Genomic DNA, 22,877 nt, shown 5'->3' with positions numbered 1-22,877 from the left:
GCTCCGCGCCTGCATTGAAATATATAGCTATGATGCTGACTAAGTTGACAAAATAATTCGTATATTTATGTCGTCGAGGAAAATGACCATTTGCGCATACGCAAGTACTATAGATAGTCCGTAGGAAAAACAATTTAGCCTTCGGCCCCGGGTATATAGGGTTAAAGTTGTAAATATTTGGACATTTAATTTTGTCGGTAATTGGGGGCTAGTTTTGTCGGTAATCGTTGGCCTCTACACCCCCCCCCCCCCCCACTAAAAAGGGTCTAGCGACGCCCCTTACCATTATACATCATTTTCTAAGTGATGGGACTCAAAACATCTTCCTGACGAAATATTCAATCTTTATGTTACTACTTGAAGGTGTGTCGTCTTATTTCGGAGTTCATTATAATAAAACACTACAGTTTGCAGCTGTCAGTATTTCGAAATATATGTCCAATTCTTTTACTTTATGGTTGTCAAATTTGGCAATTTCCCCCCCCCCCCCCCCCCTGGGAAAAAGAATGGGGACAAAAGGGGGAAAGATTTTCTTGTTTTTGTTGAAAAAAAGGTGTTCCTTTCCCACTTGTATCATAGAGAAACAACAGTGTAAGTTAAGACTAATGTTAACGTTAATTTGTTATTAAAATGTAGAGTACAGCCCTTGGCCTTAGGCAATTTAGGTCGTAACCGTAACTGTTTGAAAATCTAATGTAAAATTAGACGGTTTTCATGGTTAGACCAAGTAATTGAGAAAAAAAAAGTTTACCCGTCACTGAGACCAGGTCAATCAATCTTCTAGATCTATTATAAGGGTTTAACGTTAGTAGATACAAGGTAGATGCAGGCGCGGATCCAGCGGGGGTGAGCGGGCCTTACCCCCCCCCCCCACCCTTCCGCAAAAGAGAGAGAGAGAGAGAGAGAGAAGGAAAAGAGGGAAAAGGGAAAGAGGAGAGAAAGGGAAAGAAAGAAGAGGAAGAAGAAAAGAAAAGGGGGAAGAAGGAGATCGGGGGGGGGGGCGAAAGGGCCTTGTCTCCCAGGCTAATGCCTTACCACAATAAAAAAAAAATAAGAGAGAAGGAAGGAAGGAAATGGAAAGAAAAAAGGAAAAGAGGAGATAAAGGCAAGGAAAATTGAGGAAGAAGTAAATAAAAGAAGGGGATATAAGTTGCAATTTCCCTGCCAACAAGTTGCGGATTGGGGTGGGGCAAAAGGCCTTTTCCTCCCCCCGCCCCCGCTAAAAAAAGAGAGAGAGAAGGAATGAAAAGGACAAAAAGGAGAGCTAAAATGGAACAAAAAGAGGAAGAAGAAAAAAAAGGGTGAAAAGAATTTCGATGCGGTGTTCGAGTAGAATTCTGTGAGATGATGATATACTTTCTCGTAGCTTGATGTGACGAAGTGTCTCTATCCAGATATCTGTTGATAGCATTATAGAATATAGAAGCCTGAAATGACCTTCTGCTCGTAACCGACAAGTCACCGCGTTAAAATTAAATTGCAAATAGTGTTCAACAACACGATGGTGGATGAAACTTTCTAATATTCGAAGATATATGACCTTCAGACCATATTGTTTCAACATTTTTTATTCAATCAATCAACGTCAAAGAATTGATTTATCATCGCTCTTCAATTTATTATTTCACCTTTTAATGTACTTTCATTCTCATGCATCACGAAAGAACACTGAATTAGATTCGTCAATGTTTGTTTTGATTATTTTCTCCCCTTTCCTTCTCCCTGTTTAATACTGATAAAATTTTCAATTTTTTTTTAATGAAGGCAAAATATTATTTTCATATTTTCTTTATGCAAGACAGGGAGAGAGAGAGAGAGAGAGAGAGAGAGAGAGAATATGTTAAGTGAGAATTATCGAGTACAACTATGAATTGCATCCTTTTCAATATTATTCAATTCGCTGAAAATATTCAGAATATGAATATGATAAATCCGCAAAATACACCAACGCTGTTCAACGCATCCAACGCTCCAACCGTAGCCCATATGCCAATGCACCATATTTATCAAATATGAAAAGATTTTTAAATGAAATTTGAAGAAAAATCAAATTTACAATGCACTGACAGGCATTTTGTTGAAATCATGAATTCTCTGTGACTGGCTTAGCACTAGTTTCTGAGGGACCAGTCACTGAAGAGGTGATAAAGGGAAGTAAAATTGAGGAAGAAGTAAAGAAAAGAAGGGGGATATCAGTTGCAATTTTCCCGCCAACCAGTTGCGGATCGGGATGGGGGTGGGGCAAAAGGCCTTTTCCTCCCCCCGCCCCCGCTAAAAAAAAGAGAGAAGGAAGGAAAAGGAAAAAAGGAGAGCTAAAAGGGACCAAAAAAGAGGAAGAAGAAAAAAAAAAAGGATGAAAAGAAGGGGAGATAGATCAGTTGCGATTAATCCCGCCAGCAACGTGTTGAGAAGGGTGGGAGCCGAAAGGACCTTGTAAATCTCAGCAAACCTAAAGGAGAGAGAAGGAAGGGAAGGGAAAGGGAAAGAGGAGAGAAAGGGAAAGAAAAAAAAGGGAAAGAAAAAAGGTAGGGGAGATCAGTTGCTAACAAAGTGTAAATCATGGGGGGGGGGGGCACTGGCGTACTGATTGGGGAGGGGGCTCGGGGGAAATAAAATTCAAACGTGGTTTATTTCTAATTCCATAACGGTGGTTTACACATAATGCTGAAATGACATCATTTTCCAAGATTTTTAGTAAATTATACTTTTTTATGCGTTTGTTGTAAAATGACAAATTCCTAAATTTACAGCCAGGCAAGAAATATGCTTATTGAGATGCCTAGGGGCCTACACGTCAGGGCCCGCGGAACGGCGGGGATCGGAAGCCTCGAGGTCCCCCCCCCCCCCCCCACTCTCCACTTTTTTTAAAAATAGTATATAAAGAGAAGTGGAAAGAAAGAGAACAAGAAAGAAAAAATAGTTAACTGCCAGTGTCACAACAAAATAAGATATTTTCCGTAATTAAACGCCTAAAACCCCTGAGCTTTCGGGACTCCAGCCCTGGACCTAACCGAGGGCCCTAAGGCGGACCCCTTGATACTCATCTGACCGTAATTTCGTGCCTAAAACCCTTGAGCCGAGTCGAGAACGGTACAGCGAATCGTCTTCTTTCTTTAATAATTTTAATGAAACGTCAAAGCTTTCGCGCTTCGCGCGGGAGGGGGGGGGGGGGAACCGAATTCAGACAAGGATTAAGAGTCGAGAATGGTACAACGAATCGTCTTCTTTCTCTAATACTTTAATGAAACGTCAAAGCTTCCGCGCTTCGTGCAAGAGGGGGGGCTGAATTTAGACAAGGATTAAGAGTCGAGAACGGCACAACGAAACGTCTTCTTTCTCTAATGATTTAATGAAACGTCAAAGCTTCCGCGCTTCGCGCGGACGGGGGAGGGGGGGGGGGTAAAATGAATTCAGACGAGCATTATTTTGGAGAACGGTACAACGAAACGTCTTATTTCTCTAATAATGTAATGGAACGTCAAAGCTTCCGCATATCGCGCTCGAGGGGAAACTGAATTCAGACAAGGATCACGAGTCGAGAATGGTAATACGAATCGTCTTCTTTCTCTAATACTTTAATGAAACGTCAAAGCTTCCGCGCTTCGTGCAAGAGGGGGTAAACTAAATTCAGACGAGGATTATTTTCGAGAACGGCAACGAATCGCCTTCTTTCACTAATGATTTAATGAAACGTCAAAGCTTCGGCGCTGTGCGGAGGAAGGAGTGGGAAAATCGCCCCTCCCTGCACCCCCTCCCCCTCCCCCATTACGTCAATGCTGGTCACCATTACGTACCAATATTTGGCTCGCATAATTTCAAATTTGCCCCTAAGAAATGCTGGATCCGCGCCTGCCCGTAATGACATTCTCTCTATTTCTTCCCTTTCTGCACATAATGTCCTCCTCATTATTCGGAACAACCTTATTTACATGCTTTACCATATCCTTCCAAAACACAGGGGCGGATCTAGCTTTTTGCTAAGGGTGGGTGGGGGGGGGGAACCCAAATACGATGTGGAGCATCGTCCACGAGCCGCATAGGGGCGAGGCGATTTTTGTCGTTGCTATTTTGAACCCTCGTAATTGATGTTTTCCTGGCATCTACTAACATGCAGGGGCGTCGCTAGACCTTTTTCAGTGGGGGTTGGGGGGGGGGGGGTGTAGAGGCCAACGATTACCGACAAAAATAGCCACCAATTACCGACAAAATTAAATGTCCAATATCTACAAAGTCAACCCTATAAACCTGGGGCTGAAGGCTAATTATTTTTCCTATGGATTATCTATAGTACTTGCATATGCGCAAAATGGTCATTTTCCTCGACGACATTAATATACGAATTATTTCTTAAATTTAGTCAGCATCATAGCTATATATTAGCGGAGCTAGGATCTTATTTTAGGGAGGGGCGGTAGTGAGCAAGAGAATCAATTAAAAGCGCGCTCATAAGGGGATGTGGGTGATGAGCCTCCCGCGCGAAGCGCGGAAGCTTAGACGTTTCCTTAAATTATTAGGAAAAGAAGACGATTAATTGTACCGTTTTCGACTGGTAATCCTAGGCTGAATGAAGTTCCCCCCCCCCCCCCTCCCGCGCGAAGCGCGAAAGCTTTGACGTTTCATTAAATTATTATTAAAAAAAGAAGACGATTTGCTGTACCATTCTCGACTGTTTATCCTTTTCTGAATTCAGTATTCCCCCCCGCGCAAAGCGCGGAAGCTTTGACGTTTCATTAAATTATGAGAAAAAGCAGACGATTCGGTGTGCTGTTCTCGACTCTTAATCCTAATCTGAATGAAGCTTCCCCTCCCGCGCGAAGCGCGAAAGCTTTGACGTTTCCTCATATCATTAGAGAAAGAACACGATTCGTTGTACCGTTTTCGACTTTAAATAAGCCCTATTATTTTTGTCTGAATTCAGTTTTCCCCTCTGGCGCGAAGCGCGGAAGCTTTGACTTTTCCTTACATTATGAGAAAAAGCAGACGATTCGGTGTACTGTTCTCGACTCTTAATCCTAATCGTATTGTAGTTGTAGTCACTCTCGAAGTCGTCACAGCGGATAAGAAGTCGCAGTTTGTAGGGAAAAAAACTTGTCGGCCGACCGACAATATACATCTCACCGACTTCAAACTTATGCATTGATGAGGATCGAGCAAGAATACCGACACAGCTGACCCGACACAGCAACATATTTACCCGTGTCTTTCTTGCTACCTCGACGAGACGACTCCACCCAACAACCCCCTTTTCTCTTTTACTCCCACTCCTCCTCTCTCAGACTCTTACCTCCCCTCTCTCTCCTCTCTTTCATCCCCCGTTTCTTTTGTTTCCCTTTCACTCTTTTTTCTTCTTTTTTTTCCTTTTCTTTTTTTTTGGGTTTCTTTTCCTTTCTTTCCTTTCCCCCCTCTTTTTCTTTTTTTCTCTTTCTTTCTTCTCTTTTCTTTCCTTTCTTTTCCTTTCTTTTCCTTTCTTTCTTTTCCTTTCTTTCTTTTCCTTTCTTTCTTTTCTTTTCCTTTTCTTTTTTTCTTTTCTTTCCCTTCCCCTCTATTTTTTTCCCTCTCTTTTTTTCCCTCTCTTTTTTTCCCTCCCCCTTTTCTCTTTCTCCCGACGGCAGCGCAATTTTACCGACAATATCCTGACAGGTGGGGGATGTCACACCCCCACCCCCCCCTTTGGCGACGCCCCTGTATACATGTACATGTTTGACTCTTTGATCTTTGACCTCATGACCCTAAAATATATAGTTCATTGGCTTTACAAGATATACATGTCCTAAGTTCGATTGTAATCCATCCGTCTGTTCTAATGATAATGTGATCACAAGCTAGTTTTGCATACATAATGAGCCCTGTTACCTTTGACCTTTGACTTCATAACCCCAACATCTAATCAATTCATTAGCTCTGCAAGTTACATACATGACCAAAATTTGGCAGGAATCCATCAGGCGGTTCTTGAGACAACGCGATCACGATAACGAGACGTACGGACGGACGGACGGACAACCCGAAAAACATCATGCCTCCGTTAAGGCCCGGTCACACAGAGAGGACGCATGGGGAACGCACGGCCAGCGCATGGGAAATTTGCAATTTTGGCCAGTGCGTTGTCGTGCGCCCAACTTTTGACACCAAATGCATAGCGTGTTGCTAGCGCGCTGAGCGCATACAGGGCGCATACAGTACGCATACAGACCGTACCCAGAGCGCACATGATAACAACTTCCACGAATGCACAGCGTGTTGCTAGCGCGCTGGACGAATGGTCCACGCATGCACCGCGTTCTACGACGCACGGCCAACGCATTGGAAATCGGAAAAGGTCGTGTGCCTAACTTTTGTCATGATTTTGGAAAAGCTAGCGAGCTGACACAAAATGCACAGCGTGTAGCTAGCGCGCTGTGCGTATACAGGGCGTGTGCCCCGCGTATGTCTGGCGCTGGTCTAGCGCGCTCAACGCACGTCTGGCGTGCCTTTGGCGTGTACATTCATGCGTCGAGCTCCGCGCACACTTTTGAGCATGCTCAAAAAATCCTGACGCACACAGCGAATGACGACGAATGCATAGCGCTGGTCCAGCGTTGGTCCAGCGCGCTCGACGAACGAGTAACGAGTGATGACGCACGCCTAGCGAACGACAACGCACTGGCCAAAATTGGAAATTTTCCATGCGCCGGCCGTGCGTCCCGCATGCGTCCTCTCTGTGTGACCGGGCCTTTACATAAAAAGGTCATGTCTCTAATCTGAGTAACTATCGCCCAATTTTCATTTCGTCAAGCTTTTCAAAAATACTTGAACGTATTGTCTACAACAGATCGTAAGAATTTTTGAAGAAGAATGACCTCCTTAATCTAAAGGGCCGGTCACACATAGTGGACGCATGGGGGACGCACGACCCGCGCATTGGAAATTTGAAATTTTGGCCAGTGCGTTGTCGTTCGCTAGGTGTGCGTCATCCTTCGTTACTCGTTCGTCGAGCGCGCTGGACCAACGCTATGCGTTCGCCGTCATTCGCTGTCTGCGTCGGGATTTTTTTGAGCATGCTCAAAAGTATGCGCGGAGCTCGACGCTGTGCATTCTGTGTCAGCTCGCTAGCTTTTCAAAAATCATGACAAAAGTTATGCACACGGCCTTTTCCGATTTCCAATGCGCGGGCCGTGCGTCGTCTATGTGTGACCACCTCTGTTGAGAACGTTGTGCATGCGTGGACCATTCGTCCAGCGCGCTAGCAACACGCTGTGCATTCGTGGAAATTGTTATCATGAGCGCTCTGTGTACGGTCTGTATGCGCACTGTATGCGCCCTGTATGCGCTCAGCGCGCTAGCAAGACGCTATGGATTTGGTGTCAGCTCGCTGTAGCTTCGACAAAAGTCGGGCACACGACAACGCACTGGCAACTATAAATAGTGCGGTATGGTATGTAATCCCGTAGGATTTTTTTGCCAAAATTGATTTTGTTTTGTTTTTTGTTGTTGTTGCTGTTTGGGCTTCAAAAGGGTCCCAATTGGCCCAAAATGGTGGGGTTCAAATTTTCAGACCCCTCCTTCATTTCCTGAAGGGTCCATATTGGGCGCCAAAATGGTTTATAAAAAGCGCAATAGGGAAATTTGGTGTCTTCGGGAAAATTTGAACCCCATCAATTTCTGATAGCTTGGACCCCAATGAATAAAACAATGCAACAAAACAACAAGACAAAAAACAAAATCAATTTTGGCATAAAAGTCCTACGGGAGCTGTTTCAGTGACAAACCGTACCTCACTATAAGCTTGCCTTATATGACAGAGTGTCGAATGTCTTAGCTGATCATAAACATGTCACTGGCGTCTTTATGGATTTTAGTAAGCCATTCGACACTCTTGATCACTCTATTCTTTTGAAGAAACTACAGTGTTATGGTGTTAAAGGATTAGCCTTAAATTGTTTAGAGAGCTATTTGCCAAACAGGAATCAGTTAACTTCTTACAATCATATTAATTTTGAAATATTAAATATTGAAGGTGTAACCCCACAGGGCTCAATATTAGGCCCGCTCTTGTTTTTACTTTGTATCAATGACGTTCTCATCTGTCAACTGTCTTACAATATATAACGTTTGCTGATGACACAAGTGTATTTCTCTCTCATTTGAATCAAAATGTTCTCATCGACACTCTGAATTAAGAACTGCCAAAACTTGCCAAATGGTATCGATGTAATATGCTGACTTTGAATATTTAGAAAACAATTTGATATACCATTGAAAATAGATGATATTATAACAGAAAACCAATACTAAATTTATTCGAGTTTATATTAACGAACTGTCAAATATAATATCGAACAAAATTTCTAGCAATTTTGGTGTTCTGTCTAAATTAAAATATTACCTACCACTAAACGTTGTTTGTATACTGTATAATACTATTCCAAATTCCAAATATTTGAACGATTCAATTCTAGTTATAGAAAAGGCGTTACGTATGTGTATTGGTTATCGCTACAGAGATCACAGCGCCCCTTGTTTTTTAAATTGAATACCCTCAAAATTTCGGATATTAACTTTTTACTGACTTCACTTTTTATGTATCGTCTTTACCACGGCCATTTGTCACCTGCTCTAACTTCCCTTTTTAAGAAAATCAAAGACGTACATTCTTATCTAACAAGACAGTCACATAAATTTCACCTATACAATCCGAAAACCGCTACGGCATATAAATCAATTATACATAGTGGCCCTTATTTGTTTTCGTACGGACTATAATATTTTCAGTCTTTTGATTGGCTGATGTGTTTTACGTCAGATTGGTAAGAGGTCACAAACATTTGGGCCTTGGTTATTTTTTTTTGCTTTGCCTCACTTTTTATAAAGGCAAAACATAGGACAGGATGAATACCGAGATTTGAACTAACATCTCTTAGGTTATATTGCGCTTGGGGAGTTATATTTTTGTCTCGGAATACTATATTTTTCCTCAGCGCTACGCGCTTCGGAAAAAACATGATGTCCCTCGACAAAGATATAACTCCCTCGAGGATCTCAAATGTTATATTGCCCCTCTAGGCAGTCAATATCTGTATACTATCCTTACCAACTAAGCCAACGATGGGTTGATGAAAGGTGGTTTGCATGATTAGTATAAGCCTGTACATGTGTTTCGGGATTCGAACGCACAAACAGAGCTGTCCTGTTTTATCCTGTTTTCTTCAGTTTGCGACCAATTTTATCAACTAATATCAACGATTATCAATATTTTGGTGTTCTTTGTTGCCCTGGAAACATCTTCACTGTGATTTTAGTTTGGATTTTGGTAATGGATATGGACTTCTTGCCTGTTTTACTTGTAAACGATTTGGAGAGCATATAGCCGAGCAACATTCATCATAGTCCCATGTGCATGGATGTTTTTTTTACGTTATCATCGCCGGATCTTACCGACATCCTGAATTGGTAATCTTGCTTTACCTTTTATTCTTGCCTGAATTATTAACTAATTCATTTTATTGATCATTAGCAAGTGAGATTAAACGTGTTCCTGGAAAATGGATAAAACTAAGCCCATCTCCAAATTAAAAACTAATACGTGTTATGGATCCCCTGGCTCTGATCATTTCAGATGTAAAATGCCCAAACAAGCAACGATTTCTAGTATAAACATCATCTTATCTCATTTACTCAAAAATGATATCACTACTGCGGTATTTGATGATGAACTGGTGGATGATCTCACATGTGAATTGGGATCCATATATCTTCACTTAAACTCGGATATTGCCCGTCATTATAGTATTTTAGCCGTAAAAAATGGCCGCCATGACATTGACAGTGCTAAAGTACATGACCCGATTCTTCATGACAACGGTTGTCAAACGGATTCCCTGTCAAACGGATCATGGCAGCCATGATGTACTTAGAGCTGATAATCACAGTGTACCACCGATTCAGCAACAAAGCCAATCGAAAGTTTGTACTCATTCCATCCATCTGATTGAGCCCCAACTTTCACAATTGAAGGCTCAGATAGAGTCTATAGCAAAGACCGTTGATGCCCTCATTCAAAACACCACATCAGTGAATCTTGATAATGCTGAGAGAACAGCCAGAAACGATCCCCTTGCAGTGAACAATGCCTCGTTAAATGACCCTGTTCAGACAACTAATTGCCCAAGTGGTATGTCATTTGATCAGCAGTTAGCCGACTATCACAGTAAAAAGAAGCAACAACATACAGAAAATAATGATGGCCAACTCAAATCCGCCCGATTTAGTACAAATCATTGAGGCTTCCCCCAACAAAGTGGATGTTTTGTTCATTGAAGATTCAATGATTAAGAACATCCAACCATCTAAAATGTCTCGATGGATCAATGTGAAATGCAAATCTTTCCCTGGAGCGAAAATACAGGACGTATCGGAGAGCGTCTATAATCTTTCCAAGGATAACGCACCTAAGGAAGTAATACTACATCTTGGATCAAACAACCTACATTCAGATGATGAGGTCCAAATCGTCACTAAGATCTCGTCACTTTGTGAAGAAATTGTGACGAAGACCAAAGTTAGTGCGATCACTCTATCAAGCATCATACATCGTCACCCAGAGACACAAAGCCAGCGGAAGAAGGTCGATGCGGTTAACGTACAGCTGAAACTTCTGACCAATGAGAGAGGTTGGAAGTTGATTGATAACAGCGCCATCTATCCCGATATCCACCTACAGGCCGATGGTTTTCACCTCACTGATCTCTTTTCCGTAGAGATCAGTGGTTCACCTCAACGGAAGTGGAGTTATCGAACTCGCGAAAAACATCATACGCCATCTACGTCAGAACTCATCACAACTAGTTGATCATCATTTCCCAGATTATCGCCGCACCAACCATCAGCGGAAAGCAAAGGATCGGATCTTCCCCCGCGACTGGATGGACTCCCTGAATACAGCAAGGAGGCTACTGAACCCGAGTTCGTAGTAGACATCAATGATGTTCATCAACAACGATTAACTTTGACTAACTCTGAAGATTTCGATGATAGCAATGAGTTATCAAATTGAGTTAATATGAATTGTAGTCTTTGTAAGCATAAATCTTGTAGCAAAAATATACTACTTACGGATGGTAAAGCCCCTCCATTGTCTAAAGGAACGAAATTCCTTCTGTTAAACATTCGCGGACTTGTGAACAAAGTTGACTCTCTTCGTTACATATTGTCGGATAACAAAATTGACCTGCTATGTTTGACGAAACTTTTTGTGACGATACAATCGGTGATAACGAACTTCTCATAGAAGGCCTACGTATTGAACGTAGAGATAGAAACCGTTCAGGCGGAGGCGTTGCTCTTTATATTGCAGAATCATTGACTTATTTCAGGAGAAACGAATTCGAGGATTCCTCCCTTGAAATGATTTGTCTGCAAGTTCAACTGCCATTTCTAGAATACTAGAATCTGTAAGCTGCTCTCGTTCGTCAATAAGTGAAATATTTGTCATGGGTGATATTAACTGTGATTATTGGAATTCTGATCGTCATTCAAGTAATTTTAGTAAACTTGATTTTCCTATGAGGTCGTATAATTTTTCACAAATCATTGATACACCAACACGGGTAACTGATAGAAGCGAAACACTTATTGATACTATTTTCACCTCCAATATTGAAACTATTATTGAACATTGGTGTATACAAACTTCAATAAGCGATCATGATATGGTTTACGTGATTCGAAAACTGCATTTAAAATCACAAGGGCTTAGTAAACAAAAAGTAATTAATTATAGATCTTTTAAATATTTTGATTCAGAAGAGTTTCAATCTCTATTATCTCAAGCCCCATGGCATGTTTTGAATGAAGTAACTAATGTTGATGATTATTGGTAAAAATGGAAAAATATATTCATATCGATAGCTCATCGTCTTGCTCCTATGAAAAAACTTCGAGTGAGAAATTATTCTGCTTCTTGGATCGATTCTAATCTTCGTAAATTAATGTCTACGAGGGATAAAGCATATAAGAAATGTTTGTCAGTGAAACATGAAAAACTGAATACTGCCAAAGAATCAGAATTTGACCAACTCTGGTCTTCTTATAAATCTTTGAGAAACGAAGTCAATATTTCTTTAAGGAACAGTAAACGTGAATATTTTAAATCACAAATAAGGTCTAACTCAAATGATTACAAATGTATGTGGAAATGTCTACGCTCATTGATCCCTAAGCTACGTGTAGCACTCTCACATGCTTTACATTTAATGGTCAAACATACCAGGATGATGTAGGCATATCCAGTGCATTTAATGATTATCTTATCAATTTAAGTGTAAATAACCCACTACCAAGGGAATCTAACGTTAATTTTGATAGCTATAACCTTTTACTGAATTCGAGTAATTATCTTAATACTTCTGCTTCTGCCTCTAAGCTTTTTGAATTTGACCTGATTGACTGTGAATGTGTTCGGAAATCAATTTTGAATTTAGATATCTCAAAATCAAGTGGAGTAGATGAAATAAGTGTAAAACTACTTAAGAGTGCCGGAAAAGAAATCATTATATTTATAACTGAATTGATAAATTTGTCATTCAGTACTGGCACCTTCCCTGATGAATGGAAACATGCTAAGGTGTTCCCCTTGTTTAAGAAAGGAGATGTAAATTCCATGACTAATTACCGTCCGATATCTATACTGCCAGCTGTCAGTAAACTTATAGAAAGAATGGTTCACAAGCAGCTTTATGACTTTTTAATTCTTAATGATGTATTAACAGAAGTACAGTTTGGGTTCAGACCCGGTCACTCGACAGCCTCAGCACTTGGTGCATTGACTGAGTCATGGCTACATGCCATCGACGCTCGATTAATAGTCGGCGCTCTCTTTATAGACCTGAGACGTGCGTTTGACTTTGATACAGTAGATACGTCAATAATGTTAGATAAACTACATGATCTAGGTAAGTCTAATAATGCACTGTCTTGGTTCAAATCATACTTAACAAATAGGAAACAACATGTTGTAATTAGGCAATCACATTCGAATCCACTTTCTATTAACCAAGGTGTGCCTCAAGGGTTAATATTAGGCCCCCTATTATTTCTTATATTCATTAATGACATGGTGAAAGTGTTGAAAGAAGGGCGTGTTATCATGTATGCTGATGACACGACAATATATTGTTCAGGTTCCTCTCTTAACGAAATACAAATTAAATTACAAAATGACTTGAATAGTATCCAACAATGGATTGTTAAAAATAAATTAGGCTTGAATACCGACAAAACTAAATTCATCATCATTGGAAGTAAGCAGAAAATCAACTCTCTTTGTGATAAAGACATCTCTATAGCCTACGATGGAGTAAATATTGAGCAATGTATAAGTATAAAATGTCTTGGAGTAATTATCGACCAATACTTATTGTGGAATGATCATGTTAACTTTGTATGCAAAAAGGTGTTTTCCGGTTTGGCAATGTTGAGACGAATTCGTCCGTTTGTAGATAACGAGACACTCAAATTATTATATAATTGTTTGATCCAATCTCAAATGGACTATTGCTACGAAATATGGGGCAATAGATTAAAAACACAGACCAACCGTATCATAAAGCTACAAAAGAGGGCGGCAAGAATTATTCTAAATTGTAACATGTATACACCCTCTAGAGATATGTTCTGTCGGTTGAAATGGATACCCTTCAATGAGCGTGTTAAATATTTTAGATGCGTTTTTATTTATAAATGTACTCACAGCCTATCTGCTGGTTATTCTGACAATTTCTTCAAAGAACTTAGTGAAGTCCACACAATGAATACGAGGCAATCTATTAGACGTGATCTCGCAATCCCTAAATGCCATGCCGAGTATCGTAAACATTCGTTATGCTACGACGGCCCTTTCCTATGGAATAATGTGCCGATTGAAGTAAGAACAAAAGATACCCTTAATTCCTTTAAATTTCACTTAAAGAAGCACTGCTTTAATAATTCATAGCTCTTGCCAGTAATTTTTATGATTATTCTAAATTCATTCCCGACGTTACTTTGATCATTGTTCAAATGTTCATATGTCTAATATTTTTCTTGCATCCGCCATACGGCCACATGCAATATTTGCCAATGTTTTCATATTAGTCTAATTTTTTACATGTTTGTTATTTCTGTTATTTTAGAGAATTTCCATCTGTTGTTCGTTTGTTTACTTGCCATTTTCTTTTCATTTATGATTCTATATTATGTTTATGTTTATGTTTATGTTTATGTTTATGTTGATCGTTCAATTATGCTTTGATTTGTACGTTATCACAGGGCTCCATGGGAGACCAACTTATTGTTGAATGGGCTACCCTGTTTTTTAAATAAAATTAAATAAATAAACCCTGACGGTTACGTCATTGCTAAAGAATATTTATGAGGCCGAGGAAAATGACCATGTGCGCATGCGCAGGTATAAATTATTCGAAGGAATACATATTTAGCGGCCCGGACATATGGAATTCCCGCCTTTGGATCAAATGAATATTCACACAGAGTTTGCATTCTAAGAAGCAGTGAAAAGAAAGCTGTTCTCTCAATATACTGTTTAATCATGAATATTTATGTCTGTTTTATTAACAATGATATGTGCAATCAACTGTAACTCCTTCTCACTTAAACCCTCTCTCTCTCTCTCTCTCTCTCTCTCTCTTTCTCTCTTATCTATCTATATCTCTCTCTCTCTCTTTTCTCTCTCTCTCTCTCTCTCTCTCTCTCTTTGCATCACCAGGTACACCCTACATGTACTTAATTACAAGGGCTCAGAAGGCATCAAGCCTTTCTCATCTTGGAGCCCAGGCCAGTTCTGTTTAAAATGAGTTAATATTTCTTCATCTATGTATTTCCTAATGTATACTATTTTTTTTTTTTTTTTGTATTCAGAACTGAACAATAAATTAAATAAAATTATGAAATATTTATAAATACGAATGTATAGTCGCCGAAAATGTGACATATCACCCCATGATCATAGTAATAACAGTTTGGGTCAATTTTTGCCTTAATATTGTAGATATCAGGTTATGAAGAAAATAAGTGATGAATCGGCTATTTTAGAAGGTGTGAATGCGTCCCTCTCCAACTTTTAAACTTGCAAATGTATGATTAAAGATTTCGCAGGCATTTAGCTTTGCACAATCACACAATAAATTAAAGAAACAAACTCTAGGAAAGTGATATGGCCCAGGCAATTTAATTAGGAGTCATCAACATAATTATAAGAACGTAATTCTGTTTTAGCAAAACAAGTACATGGAACTGCTTAGAGAACAAAATTCTTTCGTAGCGATTACGAATTTTTCATATTGTAATTAACTATTTGTTTTGTTAAGATTTATCTCCTGAAATGCAAAACATTACACACACAAAATCAATTTTTATCCCAATAGTATAAGGATTATTTAAACATATATATTAATGAAGCAACGGTGAATTTAATTATTCGTAGAACTAACCGTTCACTATTTTAAGAATAGAGCGCGATTCGACGTCTTTATAATATATAGGCAGACATGACGTGACTACAAAATCACGTGCACTCCCACCGACACACAAACACAAGCAATCGAATGACAAATAAAAGGAAATAAATGGGAAAGGGAGAGATGCAGACATACAAAAAGAGAGGGGGACGTTAAAAAAACATGAATCGACCCCCTCCATCCTCATCTTAATTATGATTGTATAATTATTTATGTTTTTACGCAATGTACACAATTCTGCAATTCAGCCATCTGGCTGCAAATGAATTTTCAATAAGACTATTACCATTACCATTACCATTACAATTACCATTACCATTACCATTACCATTACCATTACCATTACGATCAGTAATAAAACCTTGATAATCCGAAGTTTATTAATCGATCGCTACGATCTAGTAGCACCCACGCTACGCAACTGGATGCCAAGTACATGAAGTTTCTACGGGCGAAACATTAGACCGGAATTACTGCTTGGTAGCGACAAAGACCACACCGAGTAGACTGATGATCAATGCTGAATTGACGGTAACCCATGGTGCTCCTACAAGGTAGACAAACAAGGAGAGAAATGAAGACAGACAATGAGATAAATGAATCAGCCTTTGGTTGAATTGTGTTCAATTCAAATCTTCTTCTTTTTTGCTGAAAAAGAATGATTTTTAATAAATTGCCCGTTTGCCATAAACTCATAACGAAGTCCCACCCTCGACAGCTTCTTGCCGCCTTCATACAGTGAACATCAAAGTCTAGATGAATCAGCTTTTCCTCTAAAATTTTGCAACAAATATTTGTATCTCTACTCTTTCATGAAGTAAATTATATAGGCCTACCTCTCTTTAGTATGTTGAATAAATCTAGTCATCTGATTGGTAAGCCATGCATGCCCTCCTACCGGTCAATAGTTTTTTTTTAAAGATGCCCGTTACCCCGGGTAACGGGCCGCATACACACATTTTGCAAAATCTGAACAACCAAGTCCCGTTAATATAAATTTCATACATTTTGGGGTCTCAACTTACCTTCATAGCAAATTTAGGTCCTAAAAAGGGCACTAGAAATGACATAAATAAGAATAAGAGCAATAACCATGCACTTTGCAGGCATTCGCGGTCTTAAACAAGAACTCAACTATGCATTAAGACTGTTGAATTTGAAAAATCTTTTAATGAAGAGGCTGAGTGGATGCGTTATTTGATCTGTGTTGTACTGAAGCGCGGGTGTAGTGAGAAGTGGGAACAAAACATAACTTGCACATCGTAATCAACTGCAAGCAAGCTACCAATTCATGAGTGTTGCACTGCCAAGACTAAAAGAACAGGACTAAAGTAATTTAGTTTAAACTAAACTCCCATTTATTCTACCTTGTAACAAAGCCAATGGAAAAAGAATGTCTATGTATAACCATGGATCAATAAAGATGAGACAAAATCAATAAAATTAATCTTAAGAATGGCAAAACTTAGGTCTAAAGAAAATTTGGACAATATAAGCTAGTGCTTACCCGTAGAGGCCATTATCTCTTGAGAAGTAACTTTCACCCAAAACTCGTCGTACTGTAGAACAAAGGTCGCCCTGAGGGAAAGACATAACATGCAAAAATCAGGTCCACATTTATTTAAAATCTACTAAAATCGAAAAATATTTAAATTTCAATCCGTACCCAACAAGATGACAATTCATTGTCGTTATTTACGAATAGGTTAGTTATGTCCCTATATTTGTCTTTCCATCTGTCTGAGTTAACTCGATTTCTTTGATCTTATTTTTGTTTTGGGGTTATATAGATGAACGTGAGTTCGCCTATCCTATACATCACAAAGTGATTTCGACCAAATCTATATAAAAAAATAAGTGGAGCGGCTGTATCCACTCCCCTTGATTGGAGGCCTAGAGAAAAAGAAAAATACCAAGATCAAATTGTACATGATCTTCAAAAATTAACTTGTTTTGCTTGTTAAATATTTTGACTTAATACTTTCGCCACTCGAATAAACTTGATGATTAATTTTTACAGATGCTTTTCACAAATACCTGCCCATTATGAAAATACTTCTTCATCCCCATCGCTACTGGAAACAACACTAAAAAGCCCAGTCTGTTCCCCCCCCCCCCCCCTCTCCTCCCCCACAACTTTCCTTTCATGATTCCCGATCAGAATGCGTCATAAACAAATATAACAAAAACGATATTGTAAAAATAAACACCAGAATAAATATAAAGCTAAATGAATGAGTAAATAAATGGATAAATAAATCAATCAATTAATCAATCAATCAATACAAAGAAGAAAAAAAATGAATGAATGAATACAAAAGTAAATAGATAAATAATAAATAGATTAATAAATCATGAGTACGATTTGAGTGTCCAGACTTTTCTTTCCGCCTCTATAATATTAGTGTCATTTAATTCCGCAAGAGGACAAACTGTATCATAAATCTAGTACAAACGTACAAAAAGTGGTGTATTGTCTCTTTGTCCTGAAAACAACAGAAATAAAGAAAGAAAGAAATAAAAGAATGAATGAACAAACAGATAAAAGGTTAAATAAATAAATAAAGATATGAATGAATAAATAAATGAACTCACGTAAAAGTAACGTTCCCGACATCACTACTAGGAGCGGTCCAGGTGAAGGATGTTCCCGCATCTTTACGGGCGGAGCTTGTATGGGTAACGCTGTCTCCGAGGTCGGTGCATTGTAGAAGTTTGGTGTTGTTTGTCGGTGGGTCGCTGAACGTACCGACCAGGGTGTCGTCCGCCAACCGAGCCTGCAGGAGAAACCCTTCGAAGTAATCGCCAGTGTCGGACGTGACGGTCACTGAAGGAAAGCAGAGCCCGATATTATTATACATGTATAGTGCGTCCCAGAAAAAACGAAACCGAGAATTATCGATGTTTTATCATAACCTAATCACATTTATAATTGATAAATGGCACATTTTTGGAAAACTTAGATCCTCCTCTTTCATTTGATGCAACTCATAGGATGTATATTTCACGAGTGAATGAGTGATTAAAATGAATTTGAAGAGAGGAAATCAAAAAGTCATTCGGCGGACGGTATCTGAATTTCAAAGAGAAAATCACATTTCTAGAAAGTTAAGGTTTTGTCCTTTCATATGACACCTAAATCAGGAAAAATGAGCAAGGAAAGACAAAGTTCTGTTTGTTTAAAGTAGTGCTTGCATTTCCATAATTCTATGAAACGAATTCGTTTTCACTGGGTGCCTGTCGTAGCAACAAACAGAGTTGACAAAAGACTTAACTCCATTTCTTTGACAATCAACCGTTAACGAAAGACGGAGTTAAGCTTTCCAAATATGTGTCATTTATTAATTATAAATGTGATTAAGTTATGATAAAAAAAATCGTAAATTCTCGGTTTCGATTTTTCTGGGACGCACTGTATAGCCAAAATGAACAGATGTAGGCCTATACATAAACGTATGTCATAATGATAATAATAACAATGATAACCCTTTTTATTTCCCAAGGGAAGCCCATGAGCATCAAAGCTGAATTGTTATAGATGACACTGCAATGATGTTTACACTCAGCAATTGGCAGGTACCCATTAACACCTGCATGGAGAATGTTAGATATAGATCAAAGTCTTTCCAGAAGACGTGAGACCAGTTTGGGCCTTGAACCTCCAATCCTTGGATTGAGAGTCAAGTGAATGAACCACTCTACCACGACCTCTCCACGACATCTCTTTAAGGATACCACACGCTATACGATACGATTTTGGAAGAATTTGCATAAGCATTTGAGTAGCCTACAGTGCCAGAACTGCGGAAGTTGAGCAATGTCTATATACTTATATAATTTTTGTTTATCGTCCAACCATTCAGCACGTTATATTTAACATTTTGAATGAATTGACTTTTTATTGTATCACAGTCAAAAAGGTTATTTTACCTGTGAGACTTTCGCCTACTCGTTGCTGTAGTCGAAAGTCTTACAGGTAAAACAACCTCTTTTATTGCGATACAATGAAAATTCAATTTATGGATTAACTACCAATCAAATGAACATCTTCAAACATTTGGAATGTTCCCAACTTGCAAGTCTTCTTTTATAGGGAAGTCACATGGTAAAAATCTAAACTACCGTTATTACGACTAATGTATTGTCGACATAGTTGATTGCTGCAGGGGCCAGATGCAAACTTTTGGCACTAAATATTTAATTTGTCATTTATTTCAATTGACCAAAAAGATATTTAAAAAATAAAAATTAATCGATGATGCTATAACACTCTCACCATGGCAAATGAATCTATTTTACAGTTAAATAAAGGAACATTGTGCTATTTTTCTAAATATTCGAAATTGTATAGAAATTTCTCATTCGCTTTACCTGTGAGCTCTTCAGAAGGAGAGTACATGTTCTTGCTGACGCTGAGGGCGTACGGACTTGGCCCTGCTTGAGGTGGGATGAGGACCGTTGGGTTAGTACTATTAAAATGCTTCGGGGTTAGGTTCACACAAGTACCGAGTGGGGCGCCCGTTGGATAGGCCATGACGAGAGGAACAACAGCCAGGAATGCGAGAGACCAAAAGAATGACATCTTGGACTTGAAAAGTTACCGAAAAAGAACAAAGAAAAACACATAATAAAAAACTGATAAATAATGATTGGATTATTCCTATTGCATATTGGTTTTGCTTTTGTGTGTGTGATTTTTTTTGTAATGCTTATGTAATGTAACGAAGATATCTTCGAAGCAAAGCAATGGCGGATCCAGGGGGAGCCCGGGAGCCCGGGCTCCCTCCCCTGGCCCCCAAATAAGTTTTTGAAAAAGATGGTAACGTTAATTTTACCTTTAAACTAAAGAAGACGGTCCCCCTTCTCGGCGCTTAAGAGGGGGGGGGGGGGGTGTTGAGTAAACAAATATTAATAGCTCCATACCCCCCCCCTCCGCTTATTGGCCGGTTGGCTGAGTCGCCGCTAAATATTTTCTCACGAATTGGGCCCCTCACCTCCGCCGGCTGGATACGCCTCTGTACCAAAGTGTCGTTCATTGTCATTAAACTATTCAAATAGCAGACGATGATAGAGACGATGAACAAACAAGGAGAATAATACAATGTCGCTGATCGTGAGAATATTCACTTCTATCAATCCAAAATCTCTATGCTAAATCATGATGCGGTGGAACGGTGGAAACAACGGAGAGTAATCAACCGTGAAACGAATTTTCCTGAAAGATTACATTCCTACTCCACGTCATGGTTGTCAATTCAGGAGCAATTGTTGCAAAGATTTCTCTTCCATTAACATTATCATGAGACAAGACGCTAAAAAAAATTGTACACCACTTTTATTCATGGAAAACAAATGGAAAATACAAAAGTAATTCCAGGTTACTTCTTTTTTTCCAGGAACAATGTCTAAGACTTAATAGTAACGGCAAACATTGGGTAATTAATTAGGAGTAAAACTAAAAAGGCCTTTCCAATTTCTTCTTGTCCTGTTTTGAGAGATTACCAAATGAAAATATAATATTGAAAAGCAGGACACTCTTTAATGAAGAAGAGATAGAGACGAAATCAAAAAAGAGTCTTTGAGAGAGAAAATGACGGGGAAGAATAGCCTTTATATACGCAAGTCATTGATCTAGAAGCGTCATATTGAAAGAATAGTTAGAGAGGTTATACAAAAACGAATGTACGGGGGGGCTGGAATAAGGTCACGAGTCAAATGGATAGAAGATGGTGAAAAATACAAATTATTTTTTACCTCTTGAAAAACAATTGATAAAAACAAAATGGTCACCCATTTGAAAGTTAAAGAGAAAAAAATGTGGTTACTCAGCAACAGCAACTTTTTAGAGAGGTCAACGATACTATAAAGGTCTGTACAAAAGTAATTGTATTGACTCAGACCATGTTAACGATTATGTGTTCTCACAAGAAGTGAAAGAGCTCAATCAAGATGAAAAAGGGGAATTTGAGGGTTTAATGAATATATTAGAATGCAAAAAGGCAGTTTTTGCACGAAAAGGAACAAAGCACCAGAAATGGACGGCCTACCTATCGAGTTCTAACAAATTTTCAGGGATGAAATATGTGAACTTCTAGTCAATGCTTTTAATGAATCTTTTAGGAAAGGACATATGTCGGCTTCCCAAAGAAAATGGCTTATCACATTGATTTTTAAAAAAGCGAACAGCGATGAGTTAAAAACTTGGAGACCGGTCAAACTGCTTAATTATGACTACAAAATAATTGCATCAGTTCTGGCCTTAAGAACACACAAGATTTTAGCAAATGTTATCATGGAAATACACTTAGGATATATTAAAGGCCGTTTATGGGGGTGTTTAACGTGAGAATTGCTAACGATATGATTGTTTATATGCATGAGAAGACTCTTGAGGGAGCAATTATTTTGGTTGATTTCACCAAAGCTTTTGATTCCATTGATATACCTTTCATAATAAAATGTTTGCAAAAAATTTTGGTGAGGAATTCCGAAACTGGGTCACGGTACTTCACAGACAAATAGTAAGCTCAGTCATTTTAAATGGCCGGTTAATAGAGCAGTTTCAAGTACAGAGGGGAATGCATCGGGACTGTCTCCTCTCAGCACTTTTGTTTGTCATCGCAGCTGAAATTTTTGCTAACAAGTTACGTAAAAATGACCATATTAAAGGTGTATGTTTTAACGAAATCAGTGGACATTTTGAGCTAAACGTAATACAGTATGCTAATTATACAACTTTCATTGTGGGCGATGTCGGGTCATTAGAAGTAATTTTGATTGAATTAGAAGACTTTGGAAAAGTGGCGGGTCCTAAAATAAACAGAGAAAAAACTGCACTTTCATCGAAAGGTAAGAGAGATAAAAGATGGAAACTACCAAACATTGATTTGACATGGACAGAAGGTCCGGTAAAATATATTGCGTTATTTTTAATTTCAATCAATACAAAAGTGGCTTGTAAAGCAAATAAGAAGGATAAGTTGGCAAAAATGCAGAGAAACTTAACACTGTTTGGTAGAGTGATGATTGTAAAAAGTCTGGCACGATTGTAAAGAATTTAAATAAAATGTTTTTTTAAATTCCTTTGGAACACAAGAGTAGAAAAGGTGAGAAGATGTGACGTTGTTAAAAATTATGCAAACTGTGGGCTGAAATGGTCGATGTGCCAGTACTCTGTTTTAGGCTAAGGTGGTTAGGGAGGTTGGTTAATGCACGAATGCTATGTGGGAAAAACTTGGGAATTACTGGTTCAATTCAATTCAATTCAATTCAAGTTTATTTTTCATTTCCACAGAAATCAGAACAATATTTCATTAAAACAAAACAAAAAATTGAACAAGATAACATGTGAATAATATCATTTACAAATACTTAAACTGCATATAA

General features: G+C 38.7%; 1 protein-coding gene across 1 annotated transcript; it reads right to left on the bottom strand.

The window, feature by feature from the left end:
* Positions 1-15,205: 15,205 nt before the first annotated feature.
* LOC115922391 (putative defense protein 3) lies at positions 15,206-20,120 on the bottom strand. Its single transcript, XM_030981338.1, has 4 exons — positions 19,863-20,120; positions 18,087-18,318; positions 16,999-17,069; positions 15,206-16,038 (listed from the first exon to the last, which is right to left on the bottom strand). Exons 1-4 carry the CDS (start codon positions 20,071-20,073, stop codon positions 15,962-15,964), a joined length of 591 nt encoding a protein of 196 aa, XP_030837198.1. The 5' UTR covers positions 20,074-20,120; the 3' UTR covers positions 15,206-15,961.
* Positions 20,121-22,877: the final 2,757 nt, after the last annotated feature.

This window comes from Strongylocentrotus purpuratus, unplaced genomic scaffold (genome assembly GCF_000002235.5).
Source record: "Strongylocentrotus purpuratus isolate Spur 01 unplaced genomic scaffold, Spur_5.0 spur5_scaffold_11, whole genome shotgun sequence".
NCBI classification, from domain to species: domain Eukaryota; kingdom Metazoa; phylum Echinodermata; class Echinoidea; order Camarodonta; family Strongylocentrotidae; genus Strongylocentrotus; species Strongylocentrotus purpuratus.
Note: the sequence above shows the minus strand (reverse complement) of the source record. Positions and strands in the feature narration are given on the sequence as shown.